This window comes from Cydia pomonella, chromosome 1 (genome assembly GCF_033807575.1).
Source record: "Cydia pomonella isolate Wapato2018A chromosome 1, ilCydPomo1, whole genome shotgun sequence".
NCBI classification, from domain to species: domain Eukaryota; kingdom Metazoa; phylum Arthropoda; class Insecta; order Lepidoptera; family Tortricidae; genus Cydia; species Cydia pomonella.
Window position 1 is genome coordinate 36,209,927 of NC_084703.1, and position 19,805 is coordinate 36,229,731.

The 19,805-nt window shown below is 38.6% G+C and overlaps 1 protein-coding gene across 2 annotated transcripts in view; it reads right to left on the minus strand.

Moving 5' to 3' along the window:
- The window catches only part of LOC133521577 (AP-3 complex subunit delta), a 32,213-nt gene extending 12,485 nt beyond the window's left edge, over positions 1-19,728 (minus strand). Inside the window, exons 1-14 of one of the 2 annotated variants that reach the window (XM_061856622.1) lie at positions 19,500-19,728; positions 19,326-19,421; positions 18,568-18,837; positions 18,361-18,490; positions 17,247-17,386; positions 15,623-15,696; positions 13,590-13,738; positions 12,592-12,737; positions 11,828-12,029; positions 11,378-11,549; positions 10,911-11,076; positions 9,769-9,944; positions 7,343-7,507; positions 2,434-2,575 (exon numbers count right to left, since the gene is read on the minus strand). In XM_061856622.1, coding sequence (XP_061712606.1) covers positions 2,434-2,575; positions 7,343-7,507; positions 9,769-9,944; positions 10,911-11,076; positions 11,378-11,549; positions 11,828-12,029; positions 12,592-12,737; positions 13,590-13,738; positions 15,623-15,696; positions 17,247-17,386; positions 18,361-18,490; positions 18,568-18,837; positions 19,326-19,421; positions 19,500-19,595 — 2,124 coding nt within the window. In that variant the 5' untranslated portion in view covers positions 19,596-19,728. Of the gene's footprint in view, positions 1-2,433; positions 2,576-7,342; positions 7,508-9,768; positions 9,945-10,910; positions 11,077-11,377; positions 11,550-11,827; positions 12,030-12,591; positions 12,738-13,589; positions 13,739-15,226; positions 15,301-15,622; positions 15,697-17,246; positions 17,387-18,360; positions 18,491-18,567; positions 18,838-19,325; positions 19,422-19,499 lie in introns of both variants that reach the window. The other variant, XM_061856615.1, reaches the window with a different exon arrangement.
- Positions 19,729-19,805: the final 77 nt, after the last annotated feature.

The window sequence follows — 19,805 nt, forward strand, 5'->3', positions numbered from 1 at the left end:
ACATGATTGCATAACAACAGCATTAGACATAAAGGACAAGGTGGCAGGGGTATTCTGTGACCTATCTAAAGCGTTTGATGTGATTAGTCATGACTTATTGCTAGAGAAGTTAAAGCACTACGGAATAAAAAATAATGTTCATAGGCTATTCACATCTTTCTTAGATAGCAGAAAACAGACAGTTGAGGTCAAAATTGAGGGTAAAAACCTTAAATCAATGGCAGGTAAACTAGAACTAGGAATACCTCAAGGTTCGTCACTCGGGAACACCTTGTTTTTGACGTTCATCAATGATCTTTCTGCTTCCGTTGCTGATGGTACAATGGTGCTGTTTGCCGATGACACCACTGTGATAGTAAATGCGCCCACATACCCACTGCTTGAACAATAAAAACCGGCCAAGAGCATGTCGGGCCACGCTCAGTGTAGGGTTCCGTAGTTACTCTTCCGTCACAATAAGCTAAACTGGAGCTTAAAGTATAGTAAATTGTTAAACAAATAGGCAAATTTGCATAATCAGTACCTAATTAAAGTAAGTCTTTTTACTATGAAGGGAAAACTTTTTGCGATAACTCAAAAACAGCTAAACTGATCATGTTCGCTATAGTTTTCATTTAATGTCTTTCTTAAGCTCTACTTCCACGATTTTTTTCATATTTTTTGGACCTATGGTTCAAAAGTTAGAGGGGGGGGGGACACATTTTTTTTTTCTTCCGGAGCGATTATCTCCGAATATATTCACTTTATCAAAAAATGTTTCTTGAAAACCCCTATTAGTTTTGAAAGACCTTTCCAACGATACCCCACACTCTAGGGTTGAAGCAAAAAAAAAAATTCACCCCCACTTTACGTGTAGGGGAGGTACCCTAAAAAAAATTAAATTTTTAGATTTTATTGTACGACTTTGTCGGCTTTATTGATTTATATATCCATGCCAAATTTCAGCTTTCTAGCACTAACGACCACGGAGCAAAGCCTCGGACAGACAGACAGACAGACAGACAGACAGACAGACAGACAGACAGACAGACAGACAGACGGACATGGCGAAACTATAAGGGTTCCGTTTTATGCCATTTGGCTACGGAACCCTAAAAACTGTCACTGATATGCAGCCAACTACATGAGTGGTTCTCGTCAAACGGTCTCATCCTCAATGTTACGAAATCCAACGTGATGCTGTTTTCAACCGGAAATATCACAAATATCCCACAAATGCAGAGTCCGATGCCACGCTGCGACTCAACTAGATTCCTCGGATTCATAATGGACGCCAAACTAAACTGGAAAGCACACATAGACCAGTTGTGTGAAAGACTGTGCAGTGCTTTATTTGCACTGCGCAAACTGAAACCAATTGTTTCTAGTGATGCATTACTTCAGATTTATTATGCATATTTTTACTCAATCATGTCGTACGGTATAGTTCTGTATGGAAACTCGACAAACTCAGACAGAGTATTTAAACTACAAAAAAGAGCCGTACGTATCTTGGCAGGTGTGAATCCGAGGTACTCATGTCGCGAGTTGTTCAAAAAGTACCACCTAATGACGCATTACTCGCTATACATATATGAGGTAATTATGTTTACGCGTCTAAATATTCACTCGTTTAAACGTGCAAATATGCCCGGCAGAATAACCCGCCAGACGGGGAGATTGCTACCAGTGCGGCGGCGGCTCGCATTGTTAGATAAGTCTCCGCGAGTGATCGGCCCATCCTTATATGAGCGACTACCCGCCAGCCTCAGAAATGAAACCTCGAATGACAAGTTTGCACACGAACTGAAAGAACTTTTAATAGAAATGTCGCTATATTCCGTTAAAGACTATAGCGAAAAATAATTTATTATGTATTTATTTTAAATTTATTTATGAACCTATTTTATAACTGTGACATTTAATTTAATTTAATATGAATTGACATTGTATTAATATTTTTAGCAATTAAGATCGTTGACATATAATATATTTTCATTATATTTTTCATTTAAATTATTTTACAGATAAAGTTATTTATAACTTAGTGTTTTTGTAAATATGTTTGTTTTTTTTTTTAATTCTTTTTGACATTTCAACAATACCTAGGTTGTCCCTAGCTATGTATACATTGACATTTTCTTTTTTGTCGTGACATTTCTTTATTTATTAATTTTATATTTTTTGTTTTAATGTTAAGTTGACGATCTTTTAGTGAAAGCCTTTGTTTTATCCTTTTGTGTAAAATCATGTGTCTTTTTCTTTAAGAAATAAATAAATCTAATCTAATCTAATCTAAAGTCGCTGTTCGGACGACTACCTAACGAGGTCTGCAGTGGCAGCTTGGTTGCATTTTTATCACTTACATACTTGTTAGAACGTGACAGACATGGTGACGAGGGATAAAAATGCGACCGTGCTACAGCCCCTGGTATGTACAGAGTGTAGACGTACCATGTGCAGCTCCTCCGGCGTGAACTGCGCGGTGGGGCGCGTGTCGGGCGGCGGCGCCGCGAACACCGGCTCGCCCTCGTCCTCCGAGCTGGAGCTCTCCGACGACCAGCGGTCGCGCGACAGCCACTCGTCCAGGTTCAGACTGCAACCAAATAGTTTTAGGTTCTCGCGTGTACGACAATTGACTGATGTAAGCTTAGAAAAACACGTGCGGGATATTAACGGTCCTTGTTTTCTGACCAGAAAACACATACGCACGTTTCATACACACTCTTCAACTACGCATGTAGACTTGTAGAGCTGTATCACCGAGTCGAAAACCAGTATGAAGGAAGTCCGGGCTACCATGTACATTACTTTTCGTAATAATGCGTTCGAAAATGATTGTTTGTATATCGCATCGATACATAACTTTTTCTGTTTCTCGTTACTATGCTAACACATACCATTTTTTTGAAATTTCGGTTTTGAATCGTATAACCCCGGCCGCATATATACGGAATATTTCTCGGTTTCCGTACGGAATGACTTGTGAACGGGACGTCACTATACACATTCATAGTGCTGTCTCGCTTGCACATATAATTCCGTACGGAAACCGGATCAAAATTCCGTATGTCTGTGCCCAGTCTAATCCAATATTATCGTGCAGTTTTTACGAAATCAAAAGCTTGCCTGAGAACGACTGGTTTGTATTTCGTTCAGCAAGTAAACATTCAATATTTAAATTAAACCAGAATATAAAAATATATTATTTTGGCAACTATGTCAAGTAATCACTGGTAAGCTAAGTGGGTATTATTGCAATGTTCTGCCGCCGGAGTGCAGCACTAGCACATATTGTAAAATTTACAATGTAAACCATAGAGTAACTTATACATACTATGCATTAAACAGTTTATTTAGAAATTTTCCTTATGATATTGATGTAACTCTCTGTTGACAAACCTATCACGAAACGCCAAAATTGAAATTTCGTTATTTGCCTCTCTACCGCTCGAATATGAAATAATAATATGGTCTTATCGCTTTTTAGCGATAAGACCGCCTGTTGTTTGCCTCTACATTTAATCAATTGTTTATCTTGTATATTTTTACTGAGGTGTGCCAATAAAGAGTATTCTATCTATCTATGCAAGACGGATAGAGAGGCAGATAACGAAATTTCGATTTTTGTGTTTCGCGGTAGGCCCTCAGTATGTGCTAGTAGCACTCTCTGCGCAGTTTTGCGTAATATTTCCTATTATGATTATGACAGACACAGTTTTGTATCCCAAATTACCATACTCCTAAGCAGTTGTTCCAAGCGTGTTTTCGATGCAAATTTACGCAAACACAGCATGTGTAATCAAATATATTACATGGAAACTGTTGAACAATGACTCATGGCTTGCACATTTGTAGGTTTTAGATAATTATATACTTACTTTCATACAACTTTGGCATTATTACATTGATATTTTTCAGAAGCCAATAATGTCAATCGAAGGGTTTGCTTGGCATCATGACAAAGCACCTGGCGTTGTGTACAATATAAACTTGTGTACAATAAGATGACACGTCAGATGACGGGACGTTCAAAGAATGTGTTCCGTAATCATGACTTAACGTTTTTTTTATATTTATTGTGTTTATACTTTGCGTTGCTTTGTGCGTTGAAACTGTGCGTCAAGCTTTAGGCATTTTATAATAAATTAAATTATATTCTAATATTAGTGTATCATATTACAATAAAGTAAAGCGCTATAGCTGTACCCGTGTGAGCACTCGATTAATAAAATATTATAGATGCAATATAAATAAACCGATTGCTTATATGTGCAAAAATACCCTTCTCTGATAGAAAGCTACGTATAACCTACGTAAAATTTGCCGCTATGAACAAATTAACGACACCTATTACCTACGCCTAAGGCGCGCCAAATAAAAAACACACATACATATTTAAAAAATGCTTTGTATTTCGTTAGCATTTTTTTACAAGACAGTCGCACATCTAATATTTACACAACTATTATTAATGAATAGAATCAGGCGTTACTTTGCGGAAATCCATGCCGGTGAGAAGGTGGGGACATTAATTGCATGTAAAAAATACGCAAATATTCGCGTTATACCAACGGGTTAGCACTGATTGACTAGTACGTCATCTTTTCGCGGATTAGCAAAATAATATTTTTGTATTAATTAACAAATATTATTATTAGACCGTTTCATACTACACGTATAAACTTCGCTATGAGTTGGTCACAATAGCTTTACAATATTTTATTCGCCTTTGGCACTGCATGCAAAATAACTTCGCTTTTTCTCATTGCCGCACTAATACAAATGCAGTTACTATTAATGAAACATGGATACCTATCTTGTATACAGATGAGAACTGTCGCTTTGCATTCGATTAGCTGATATTTTGAAAACACAAGAAACCTTGAATAATTCGCGTAACTGTAGTGTATTGTACGGCATTTATGGGTTTTATTGACCAAATGAGTTTCAATAAAATGCTTCAAGTTGGCTCTCTTTACCTATATACTTACTTTACTCTTTGGTTAGATGCGTAAAATCTAAGACAATTACGTGCTTCAAATTTGACAGGTAAACGAGATGGCGCTGTACACGTACAGCTCCATATAGGGACCGTGCGCGTTGGAGGGTCTGCCATCTTGTGGCCTGAATCGGAACCATAAACATGCACATGTACACGTCACGTGTTTTCTTGTGCATAGTAGGTTCTGCCATCTTGTGGGCTACATCGGAACAAAAAACATCACATTTACGCCTCACGCCAAAAATCTGACGGCTCCTGTGCTGCCTGCTACAGTTCATGCACGCTCCCTATATTTTGCGATAACTCTGACAAAAGTTGACGTGTGACAATTCAGCGACCGCAATACATATGACGTAGTGATTATATGCTCTTTGTACATATGGCGCAGTATAGTGCCATCTGTTTTGGATATCTAACTAAGGGACATTTTTTTTTTATACTTTACCTCTCTATTACAATTTGATAATGCTCTATCAGATGATACCCTGCATGTGACCTTCATTGACAGTGACTTAAGTTCCCAAACTATGCGCCACGGCACCCTCGTGCGCAGTAGACAGGAAAAACCTATCTATTTCGAATAGCCTAGCTAGGTTAGGGCGCCGTGATTTAATTTTAAACTTGCATGTGCTACGCAAAGAGATTGGAAAGTTTACATGTAAACTACATGTACCTTAAAGGATTTTTGTTTATTTTATTTCAAAATCCTATTATATATAAGGTAATTAGAATATATAGTTATCCATGCAGAGATCGGCAACGGCGACCCAAGCTAATAACGAGCGTGAGCTCTAATATGGCTTGCAAAGCGGAACTTACTTTTAAAAACTATCGCAGGTGGGGCAGTAAAGTTGGCCAAACATACTATAAGTATACTCGTAATTATAGGAGGGTTTCGGACAGGATTTAAGTATCTGATGTTTCGCATCAAGGTCAATGAGACGAGCGTTTTCAAAGTTCTAAGTTTGTTTTGACACAACAACGCCATTCTGGCAGCAGAGGAGCATACTCCTCCCATTCGATTAATTAGCAGTACGAATGAAAATTCTTTGTTACAGATCAATTTTTTAACTATCAATAATGCAACAAATAAGCTTGGCAACTAACATTTGCATAGCCCAGATTTTTTAACATCTTATTAAAATAACAATCTCTAAACATAGGTACATAGTAAACCGCTACTGCATACACTAAGTAGGTACATTTCTTCAAGGTTTGTTTATCTATAATTTAAAAATAATATAATGAATTTGCATCTGTTGTTATCTGTATTTTGAACTCTCGCAATGACTGATACATGTATTTGAAATTATGCAAACATAATTGGTAGATGCACAATGATTGCAGATATGTTACACCTTTCAACAAAGTTTAGCATCTTCATAATAGGCGCAAAATCAGGCTCTATTACATATTATTGATAAGCATTAATAAATAATTCTCAGCAAATTGGCATGTCAACAGAATATCCTAGGAATATTCTGGCGGGCCAGCTTTGACAAAAGAAAAGAAATGTAAAAAATGCAGGCGCGCAGGATCGATCTAACATACAAATTATGAATTGCGCGCTTTTTTCTACTGACTAAGTTAGCTTGCCAGAGTATATTATAGTAATTTATGGTCTGCATTTTGATGACCTTCTCGTATTTCAAGCCTTTTTACTATAGACCTTGTTTTAAATACGGCAGTGCAGATGTATCAAAGATATCACACTTAAACAGATTGTTGATTTGCGGCTTTTCTATTGTTTATTAAGAATTGGCAATATGGAAACCATGAAATTTCGCAAAGCAGGTTCACATAATTATAAAAATGCGTAGTATTCACATCTAATAGCGGCTATATAAGTTTAAAGCGGTTGATATGAATTGAGATAAAAATGGGAATATATGAACTGGCAAGTTGCAAGGGCAAATGCAAGTACACATAGAAACAAATTCGCAGGGCAAAATATGTGAAAATGACATGAATTCGCAAGCTGTGAACAAATTTTGACTATTTTGAAGTTCATTTAAGCTCAAGCGTGTTTGAGGAATGAAGGAAGCGAAAGAGGTATGTCAGGATCGTAGCAAGTGGAAATCCGTTCTTTGCCTATCCTTCTGGGAAAAGGGCGTCATTATATGTATTTATTTATTTGTTTAAGCTCATATTTCTTATTAACTACAATCTGGCCTTCAAACAACTTATGTAACGACATCCTTCCGATACATATCGAACGACATCATTTTTCCAAATGTTGTGTATACTTTCGGAAATAGGGGGTAATGTGCGTATTCGGTGCTAACTTTGCATATTATTACTCAGCCATACGGATTTTCTCTAAAAGACAACGAGGAAAACAGTGACATCGGTACTCACTCTGCAGGCATGGGCACTTTCTTCTGAGCCTTAGGCGCGACGGGCTTGAGCTCGCCGTCGAAGAGGTCCACGAGCTCGGCGATCAGGCCGCCGCTGAAGCCGGCGCCCGCGACGCCGTTCACGTCCGAGCCGGGCTCCGCGCTCGTCGCCGGCTCCACTCCGTTACTGCAGCCAAACAAATGTTTATTTATTTATTGAAACTTTATTGCAAAATATACAAATAAATATATACAAAAATGTAGTTTTATAACTTTTTTTTAATACTACGTCGGTGGCAAACAACCATACGGCCCGTCGGATGGTAAGCAGTCTCCGTAGCCTATGTACTCTGAAGTTGCAGGCGTACATAGGCTACGGAGACTGCTTACCGTCAGGCGGGCCGTATGCTTGTTTGCCACCAGACGTAGTATAAAAAAAAAAGGACATTATTACACAAATTGACTAAGTCCCACAGTAATAAGCTCAATAAGGCTTGTGTGGAGGCTACTTAGCCAGCGATATATATTATATATAAATATTTATAAATACTTAAATACATAGAAATCGCGAAATGGCTTATAGTTGCGCCTACAATTAAGACCAGTCCTCGTCTAAATTAAAAATTTATTAATTAATTATTAATTTATTTACAATTTAAATTTTCTTTAGAAATGTATCTGAATTTCGGCTCTTAGTTCAAAATTTAACTGTTGGTATCTGGATGACGGCACTTTGGGTGGTGAGGCAAGCACAGTCCTTGAGGATCTACGGTCTTTAACCGTGAAGCTTGGTGAAGTCGGCTTAGAACTGAATATGAGCAAGTGTGAGCTCTACATAAGCTCCGACCATCCGGACAAATCTCGAATCTTGAGGGAGTTTGAAGTTGATTGTCCAGGAATTAAGTTGTTGTCCAAGAGCTCTCTTCATCTTCTTGGGGCCCCGGTTTTCGACGAGGCGATCCCGAACTTCGTTGATAGCCAAATGCATCGTTTCTCCGAACATTCTGACCGCCTTCTCAAAATTAACGCCCACATGGCCTTTTTTATTATTCGGTTTTGCCTTTTCGTCCCCAAACTCACTTATCCAATGAGGTGCAGTCCGTTCTTTAGGCATGCTCATTTGTGTCAGATGATCGACAGTACGTTACATGTCGAAATACAAAAAATATTTAATATTAGGTTCGATGATAGGCAATTTCTACAGGCAACTTTGCCAATCCGCTTTGGCGGTTTGGGTATAAGGAGGATTTCTGACGTTGCGTTGCCTGCGTTTCTGTCATCCGTGCATGGTACGCTATCCCTCGTGGGGAAGATACTCCGTCAATACCTGACTTCGAGGTGGTGTGCCTGTCGGATGCGGTAGATGCTTGGCGATTGGCGTGCCCAAACGTGGACCTGCCTTCCGAGGCACACATTCAGAGGATGTGGGACGAACCCCTCTGTCGGCAGGTTCATGTTTCACTCCTTGAATCTGCTGCTTCGAGTGTCGAGAAAGCCCGCCTTCTAGCGTGTTCCAAAACGGAGTCAGGGTATTGGCTTCATGCGTATCCCTCCAGTAACTGCGCTACCCTTTTGGACAACAACTCCCTACGATTGGCTGTCGGCCTCCGCATAGGGGCTAAGTTAGTTGTCCCTCATCGCTGTCCCTGCGGAGTGGAGGTGGATAGTCGTGGCTGCCACGGCCTTTCTTGCCGGAAGAGCGCTGGTCGATTTTCCCGTCACGCCAGCCTTAATGATGTTATCCGCCGGGCCCTTGTCAGCGTGGGCGTGCCGTCCGTTTTGGAGCCACCCGGTCTTGTCCGCGACGACGGAAAGAGGCCCGACGGAATGACCCTTATTCCCTGGCGGATGGGACGGCCGCTCATTTGGGATGCCACTTGTGTGGATACTCTGGCGCCGTCCCATTTGGCCTCTACTTCATCACGGCCTGGCGGTGCGGCGGCAGCAGCTGAAGCTCTAAAGCGCCGCAAATATGCGGGTCTATCAAGCAACCACATATTTGCGGCGTTTGCAGTTGAGACTTTGGGACCTTGGTGTCAGGATGCCCATAGGTTATTTAATGAAATAAAAAAGATGCTCCTCGACACCACTCGAGACTAGGGCTGGCTCATTCCTTGGCCAAAGAATCGGCATTGCGATTCAACGGGGGAATGTAGCCAGCATTATGGGCACCCTTCCGCAGGGAACAGACTTGGGGGACTTTTTTTGTTAGTTTTAAGTTAGTTTTTATTTATTTGTAATTTATTATATAAGTCATTCTTTTTTTAGTTTCTGTATCTATTAATTACTATTTATCTGAACTGTTAATAAAAATGGCGTAGAATACAAGTCAGCTGTGGTGCTCAAATCAAAGACTTTTTACAAGTAAAATTGCGCCTATGTGCGGTGACCTATCTACACGTTTCATAATGCGCTCTATGTTCGGGCCAAACTCTTGGCTCAAGTCACCTGTTCTCATGGTCGAGCAACTTCTCGACGGGCTCGTCTTGGCAACTTGTGTCGTCAGGGGCGAGCCGGCGCAGCAGCAGCATCAGCATGGCGGACGCGTTGTGTGCGCGCTCCTGCACCTCCATGTCCTCGCTGCAGAGGAGCGGCCGGAGCCCTGCCACCGCCTCGCGGACCACCTGTGCATAAAACACACAGGAATGAAAACTCAGCCAGCCAATTTAGAATTACATTTTTACTGTTAATGTTGACTTGATATCGCGTCCGAGAGACACATGGAGCTAAGTGAGCCGTACAGCCAGGAAACAAAAGATATTTTAATTTTATAACCTTTCAAACTTTCGCGTTAAGTACCCATTTAAAAACCGTTTTTTTCATTTAAAACCGGGTTTTGTATATATTTGGTTTTGTTGTTGTGTTGTGAATTGGTTTTTTTGTGTTGAAACCGTGATGCCTTCCCCAAACTTTTTCATACTTTTCGTCGGGTAGTTACACAAATTTCTGTTATGACATTTTGCTGGGAACGAACGAAACGTCGGAAATAAAGGTTACAAAATATATATATTTTTTATGATAGAGGCAAACGAGCAGACGGATCACCTGATGGTAAGCGATTACCACCGCCCATGGACACCTGCAACACCAGAGGGGTTGTTAGTGCGTTGCCGGCCTTTAAGATGGGAGTAAGGTTGCCAGAGCTCAACGAGGGTGGGAGGGGTTTAGGGTCGGCAACGCGCATGTAACTCCTCTGAAGTTGCAGGCGTACATAGGCTTGACTTCAGATAGAATGGCATATAGACCGATGTCGCCAACCTCCGGGATGGAGAAGGCACTTAAAGAAGAAGAAGACGCTCTTTTCTTAAAGGTTTGAAGGAAAAAATCATATAAAATAAAAAATAATATATTTGCGATAGACCCGGTTTTAAATGTATTAAAATATTTAATAAATCTAAAATTTAGCTAGTCACGTTCTTCGGCTATATCACTAGCTATTAGGGAATTAGACATGTTATCTTGTTATTTTTCTATCGATCCAACATTGGCCTAGTAAAAATTTGGATGGAGTCTGCCCTTTGCAAATATGTATAATTGTATGATTGAAAGGTTAGCCAAGTAAGAACCGCTGATATGCCGTATGCCCTTACCGAGAGCGCAGCAGCTTGGTCGCGGCGCGCCTCGTAGCGCGCGAGCAGGCGCGCTGCCAGCTTGAAGGCCGCGTGCACGCACACGGCGCGCGCTCGCATCGCGCCGCCGCCCGCGCCCGCGCACAACAGCAGCGGGGAGATCGCGTTGCGCATCACGTCTTCCTCTCTGTTAGTACAAGCCACAATTTATTTGAGGTCTGTGTAGCGAAGACCGTCTATAAGGGAAGACCGCCTACAAGCTCTTTCGTCGCTTTCTTCGACAGGATTCTTATGAAACAAAACGACGTTATAAGGTTTAAAATAAAAATACATTGAATGACGCTGGTAAAAATTCCTTGTTGTTGGGGTAACCAATTTTGTTATTTTTATACATCATAACTTTCTTACTTTTCTTATGACTTCGACGACGACTGACGAGTTCCGTCATTCTACCTAGGATTGTCTGCGACGACACAATGAACACTCACTGGCAGTACTCGGCTAGCACGTAGGCGGCCGCGTAGAGCACCTCTCGCGACGCGGGCCCCGGCGGGGAGGCGGCTGCTCGCGCGGCCAACGCGGCACATTCGCGCGCAGCGAACGCGCGAACATCCGCCACCCGTGCTCCCACTTCTAACAGCTGAGTGCCGAGAATGATGCCTGCATCGTGACAATTTGCATATCATATCGTAACTTTCCGAGAAAAAATATTTAAAGAAAGAAAACTACCAAAATATAAAATTAAGTTCAATAGAGTAAACGGGCGTGTATAATATGAAAAAACCGAGTTATTAAGTTAATGTGTCTCCATTCAATAAAAAAATGCCAGTTTCAAAATACGAAATACTCATATGTAAATCTGAATTTTCCGGATATTTATACATAGTTGAGTAATTAACCCTAATACTCGTAATGAAGTAATGGTTAATAATAATCACCGTGTTTGGCGCTAGTTTCCATCTCGGTGAGCTCCGACAGCACGGCAACGTACCACTCGAAGTCCACAACGTGCTGGTAGTTGTTCTGCGAGCAGATCTCGATCATGCGCGTGAGCAGCTCGTCCCGGTACAACGTTCCCTCTGCGCGTTCCATGTGTACCATCAGCTTCTTCACGATTTCCATTAGATTTTTCTTTGATACCTGTGAGATCATTATAAAGTACTTTAGACATATAAATACACGATTGTTTACCGCTCGTGGTTTTGCAGTGATGTCAGCCACACTTGCGTATAATAAGCAGGCTAGATCTGACGTAGACCTGGCTTGTAGACGTACCTGTCAGTCAATAAATTAGAAACCGTATTATTTTAAGTGAATCCGATGAGTGGTTGTTGTTTATGACTACAGGTGTTAGGCCGATATGCTAAGTTACATATTTATGAGTGTCGTTTTCCCTTGCAGGTGACATTATTAACTAAACAAGTTCTCATATATTTTAGAGTTAGAAGCTCGCAATCGTTGTCGTTCCCGTGTGACTGCTCAAGAATTTGCGTACGCTATTGAACATGTGTCGATTATTGTTCTGGGGCGTTCAATCAAATAGGATACCTAGGATAGGTTGCTTGAAACATGATTGCTAACCGACCTGGGATTATGTCAATAGACTGTCGGATTAGCGACGCGGGGTGACAAATTCCATTAGGGGCAGGACGTAGCGTGCCCGTTCTGTATGATAATACTATTATCCTGTGACAATACGTACCATTCCGTATAACAGGCCCAGAGCTCGAAGCCTGATGGACTCGTCCTTGTCGTCGAGACAGGCGAGCACCAGGTCCTTGTGTGCCTGAACCGACTTCGGGTGCGACTTGAGGATGCGCGACATCGCTAGCAGACCCAGGTATTTCACTGGCGACAAATATTAGGGTCAGCTCGAGAATATGCAATATTTATAAAATATTGTATATTCATCTTATGCATAACATTCATAACAATAACTTACAACTACCACTACTAATAGCCGGGTCCACTCTGACCGAGCATACGCGCGAGGCAATTTCCTCACGCACAATACGGCCGAGGCACGTCTACACTGGCTGTGTCAGTGTGGACCCGGCTAATAGCAAATAATTATAATAGTAGAATAGAATCCAGGTGTCAATCAAAGAACTCGTGCCTAGAGTTTAACAGCTTATATGGCACGTCGATAGCACTTCGATACGGTCTCGTGTGTGGTAGCTCAGGTAATCAAAAGTCGACATGTAACCATTCAGTTACTACAAAACACAGCGCCTTTAACCCTATCTAGTTCAGGTGTCAAACTCAGAGGCACGATTTTTTTAGACTACACCTCTTCTAAAATCAATAAATCTTTGACAATGGCAAAACCTACGACAGTAACTGACTAAATGCACTCCAGAAAATGATAACGCGTTCGAAAGCAAATTTCCATATAAAGTGGCCAGTTTTCATTCCTCTTAAAGCAGGTAACTAGATCAAGTACATTATTTATGTGGAGAAATTAACTCCTTAAACCTTATTCTAGGAGAGCAGGGTTACTTAAACGAAACCAAATCAAATCAATTCAAAATTAATGTTATTAAATATTTATCATTATCATAATTCTATTCTACCAGCCAATATAAGGAAACAACACAAAAATTGCATTCGATTACTTTGCCACCCATACATGTGGATAAAAATGCAACACCAGCTGGTGTAGTGACAACTGTGAAAAGTAATGTTTACGTAGAATCTTACAGTTTTGATCGCTATCTTCAATGAGTATTCTCAGTTTCTGCACGCAGAGCTGCACGGAGGCGGCGTGGCCGGGCATGCCGCTGCTGATGCTGATGATCACGGCGATCACCGTGTTGATGCACTCGTACAGCAGCGACATAGCTGATGTACTGCAACATGCACGAACATTAGCTAACAACCACTTTCCGCCACCGCCTAACGAGGCATCCCCATCTTCAAACACTTTACAACACACACAGTACAGAGCCCTCCCACATAGACGGTTGGACAGTTTGCGCGGTAAATTCCTTACACGCGGCCAAATGTTCAAATACACCGTGTATACAATACAGCTTATATAAATAAGCGGTAGGCCGACTGATACAAAGGTTCGATGTACACCCCAGGCAAAAAGTATGGGAACCTTAGGGTGTATTCTAAGGCCATACAGGCCTAAGTACAAAAATAGACAGGCCTAAGTGTTAAAGCATCCTAATATATTATTTTAAAAAAACCTTATTATTTGCCTTAAACCGTATCGTAACCGGTATTTGAGTTATTTACTTTTAAAATGTTCTATTATCATTACTATACTATTTTGTTTTCTAATTGTAAATAAGTACAATAAAAATTCATCGCATGATAATCACTTTTCTTTTGTCATATAAGCTTGTTTCCATACTTTTTGGTCTGGGGTGTATCTGTATACTAACCTTCCATCTAGCTCAGGAGTATCCAAACTTCACAGCCAGGCCAGGCTTTCCAGGGCCAGATCGTATAAAATTCCCCTCCCGGCTTCTTTTTTACCGGCCTGAATTTGGAGACCCCTGAGTTCTATCTATGTAGATTAGGTTGGAACATGGGAATGACTCTTCGTTATCGAAATTTAAAATTTGTATCTTAAATAGCTGCTTAGGCAAGTGATGATTAAGTTGGCTGTGAAGGCGAATAAGAACTAGGGCTCGGTTGCTACTTGCTTTAAAGTTTCTAGGAACGGGAAGCCAAAAACTGATGCTGTTGGTATGCTCTGCATTATCCTAGTAATTATATAATTTGTTTAAACATGATTTCATGATTTGTAATTTATAAGTATATTCGGGTAATTCTGAATATATCTGAATGTCGGGTAAATCCAAAAATCACCCTTAATTCCAACATAGGGTTGCCCTACATAATTACATTATTTAAGTAGAAGGCGTGGGTAAGGCATTAGGTAAGTTGAAGGTAAACCACAAATTATCCATTTTCATACATGTAGTAACGTAGGGAAACCTGCACGGAACTCTACCAACGCCCTAATACTGCTTGATATTACTTATATTATAGACTTTATAGAGGGTGGCCATCTTTACGGCCATTATACCCCGTATCCGTATGAAACTAAAAAAGCAATGATTGTACTCATAGTACTTACGCCAGTTTGTGTGCTTATACTACTTAATAATATATTGTGAAAAAAATACTCAGCTAAAGTAAAATGAGGTGGTGTTAGCAGAAGAAGCAATGAAAGCCTTTTAGATGAACCTAATTACAAACTGTGTAATTTATATGAGAAGTAAATGGTCACGTTATTAATACTACACAGAATAGACTTTACCTTTCGACCATGAATAATACATAGGTAAGATTTAATTGAGAATGTAATGTGACCAACTCACCTATGAATTAAATTAGTTAATGGTTCTATCAGTTTCTTGCCAAGCCGGGGCTCTAATGGGGTTAAGGCACCAAACTGCAACAAACACAATGACACCGCATAAGACTAGCTTATGCAGAAGCGGCTGTCTACTATGATGACTACACTTGCGACCATTAGCAATAACGGACATCTTAACTGATATGATTACTATTTCCTTTTTTCACATTAGTAGACAAATTATATGTTTATTTTTTCACCCTACACGGCAACAAAATAAGACAAAAAGTGCCAAAAAGGTGATCATCCATAGTCAATATAGTGTTTATCAGTGTTATTTAGAACAAAATCGTATTCAATCATTGTGGTGGGGTGTGATGAGTCTAGCGGCTGGTAAACATGTTTCATCTACTGGTACCTGCAAATAATATCTATGAGGCTTTGCGTTATTTTTCTTCCGATATCAGGTTCATAATGTGTCATTAAACCAAACTGTGAAGAATTACCAAAAATCGTAAGTTTAACATTAGTTATCGAGGTTTTTCACGTTGTCTATAATCTTAATATCTCATTCATTAAAAAAAGATGTAAATGTATACTGTCTAAGATGATTGTCATAATATTTACTGTCTACTTAATTTACAAAATTGCCAATTGTTTCTGTTCTCTTAAGGTAAAAATCTGCGAATTCTATGAATCACAGATCTGCCAGATCTAATATCGGGAATTAGAATCTGATTGTCATCAAAACTATTATCTGATAACAAGGGCCCGTACAATTCATGCCGTTGACGCAATTTAACATACAGGGAGCTTTTTTTTTATAAAACTACAAATTTAGATAACTAATCTATTGACGCGCAGAACAATAAATACTTGTTACGTAAAATACACTGTTCAAATCAAAAATGTGTATTATTGAATAAACTAACAATCTAATCTATTATTATATTTAGTTGATCAAGTAAGTTAAACGTTAATGTACTGATTGTCAAGTACCTATATCAGTTAACTAAAGAGGTTGTCAGATTATTAACTATTACGAAAATACTAATTGGAATCATACTCTAAGGCTAGTACCGAAAAAAAAAACTGTAAATTTCAAGCGGCTGTAATTTTGTTTCTAAGCAAGAAGACTACGGCTTTTTTTCCGCGATAAAAAGTGTTGTTATTATATTATATCCTCGTATTCCAATATAAATAATTCTGGTTTTACGCTGTGCAACTTTATACCGGTAAATAGAAAGAAATCACTGAAAAGTACCTCGCGCGTATACTCGCTGTGTGGACCCGGCTAATACAAAAAATTGTGTTTGGTAACTGACGAAGAGCAGAGTAACAGCATCAAATGTCCTGCAGTGCCGTTCTCTCGACTATTATAGCACATCGACGAGCAGGATAAAACTGCCCATAAACTTTAACAACTCCAGCTGGTGATGGGCTGATGCAAGCAAATATAAAATACAGCTCCGTAAAAAACTGATAATTATCTAAAGTAAAAGTAGCTTTTCATCCTATACCTTTAAACGAGCAATTCTTGTATATATATATATTGGGATCTCGGAAACGGCTCTAACTATTTCGATGAAATTTGCTATATGGGGGTTTTCGGACGCGAATAATCAATCATGCTAGGTAGGTGCGATCATGGTAGGCTTATCCCTGGGAAAACGCGCATGTTTGAGTTTTTATATGTTGCTTTTTCCGTCAACGGCATGACATGTACGAGTACAGGCCCTGACTGATTTAAGATTTTTTGTGGGAACCTAATGAGTCAAAATAATATTTAACAGGAAATGAGCAAGACTGTGTAACACAAACCAAACTAATCCCAAACTGAATTTACATGTAAAATGTATATATGAAATTATTTCATATATCATAAAACGGCTCTGCATCTCTTGTTTTTAATTGGGATACAGATTCAGATACATATATTTTTAGGCTTAATTTATATATAATAATTAGGTCAATAATAAACTTAACATTATTTTACTATGGTAAGAAATAACTTTCATTAAGTGCATTGCAAAAGTACATACCAGTTTGATGATCTTGATCAGCATCCAGTTGTTGGTGGAGGTTGTCATTAGCTTAAAGAACACAGGAGCCAATGACAGGTAATTTTTGGGATTCTTTCTTGCCAATTCACAAACAACATTTACTGCAGCTGACTGGACTCCTGAAATAATCCTTTATTTCATTATATCTATATTACTATATGTGATGTTTTCAACTAGAAGATCCCTCATTGTCAGATGTCAATAAGGTTGATTTCGTATTAAAGCTTTATGGAAATAGCGCCTGGAAATAACAATGAGCAATAAGTACCCTTTTGGATGAAAACACCACATATGTAGTTATGATATTTATGATTTAAGAAATGCTTAATTGTATTCACAATATCATTTTGGTTAGTTCCAATAAGTTATTAAGTTATTATTAAGTGTCTTGGAATTACTTTATCTATGCAAATTAAAAAAATAAAGTGTTGTATGAGGAAATTAAAAGACTGGCTCAAGAAAGAAGTGATTGACGATGACTCCACCGACAAGAGCAAAGCTCTTAAGTTATGATGATGTTGATGATTAACATACATCGAGGTTTTTGGTACGGGAATGATTTCGTGAATTTATGTTTGATTATTTCAAAATAATTACTAAACCATGAATTAAAAATGGGTAGCAAGCCCCAAATGTGCTTAGAAATGTTAAAATAGTGTCATTTTTACCAAATTTTTGGCTAGGGCTAAACATTCCCACACCAAAACCCCCAATGTATTAATAGAAGAGGCTTCAAGTCTAAGAAAAAAGTTAATCTTTAATTTGATATATTCATAGATTTTACTCCTCTTCTACAATCAAATAACTCTTTTCCAAACCTACTTTAGGAGTGACTGATAAAGTTGACACTGAATTCATACACCGTTTATTGTTACTTTCACTGCAGAAATTAGTGTGAACCATCATTAATCATAGTTTGCATGGGGTCTTTCAACCACATACTGCAGTGAACATGTTAAATAAACCTTACAACCCATATATATACATCAATGACATGTCCCTAACAACAACAATAAAATATGACAATTCATATGGTGGCCTATATATATCACCCATGAGTTTGTTTGCCAACTGTTCATATGGCTCCACTCACCTGGGTCTGGATCTTCCAGCTTTTCTTTTAATTTGGGAAATGCTGGTCTAAGTGCTTCTGGATACCTAAGGAATACTTTGTACATCATCAGCACTGCCTTCATCCTTAAATAAGGCTTTGTTGAACTCATCTAAAATGAAAAAAAAATTGAATACAAAGACTCTTAGCTGAAGAATATAATATAAGATTTAAAAAAAAAATACTAACCAAGGTCATGATATCATTTGCTAGATCCCTTGCTAAATCATGAGAAATAAAACAGCTAAGGCCACTGAGTGCAAGGCCGGCTTCATACTGGTTCTGAGCATTCAGGTCCTTACGGATCATGTTTGTGGTAAGCATGAGCAGTTCAGAGTCTGCATGGAATGATTGACTAGCAGCTAAGTACCCAACTCTTTTATATGTAAACTTGTTTGAGCTCATCACTTCTATCACATTGAATATTGCCCATGATATGTCATATCCTAACATTTGTAACTGAAACATTTAAGAACAAGATTAAATAAATCCTTTATTTTAAGGATTTTTTATAAGTTATCGGAAACTCCTTGTGTATTCAGGAAATTATCAGCTATTTTAAACTCCCCATATTTGCACAATATGTATACATGTAACATTTTTAAAATAATTATATGTACATAAATTATGTATAACTGATAACTGTTGATGTTTTTTGATACTACCCCAAATTATAATAACAAAATATGTCAAACAAAACGCAAATTACTTTCAACACAGTTGAAAAACAATTAGTTATTCATGTTTATTTATACCTTTTATACATATATATTTGCTTTAAATATACCTAACACGATTATCAATATTATCATTTAGGTACATATTATTTTTACATGTGGACTCGTGTTTCCTGATGGACGTAATGTCATCATCCATTGTAAGTTGTAGATAAATAATAGAGAAATAAAACTGTTCACATGTATTTATAACTGATAACATGTACTTACGTATGTGAGCTTAGCGACGGCGTTAGCTTTCACTGCAATATTATCTTGTCGTAACTCTACTTTTATTTCCTCCATGCACTGAGCTATGTACTTGGCCTGAAAATATATTGTTCATGCAGTAAATGTACACAGTACTTAATACTTCCAAATTAATTGAAAAAAATATATACTTACCTCATTATCTTTGTTATTTCTGATTCCGCGAACTAAGTCTGTTAGGTTTTTATCAAACATACGTTCGAAATTACCTTTAACTTTTTTCAAAGCCATGGTGTTTTAAGTGTTTATTTCTATCTATAGAAATTACAATATTTTAATGAAACTCCATATCTTGTAAAACAGAAATCGTAATCCTAAACGTCACGAATTTGACGAGTCAATTCGAGTCTCCATACTTTTCTTGCGTGGCGTAATAAATGTTACAAGAGCAAATAAAAGTCATTAAAATTTCGTCGCATTAAGATTCAGTCAAAAAATAAA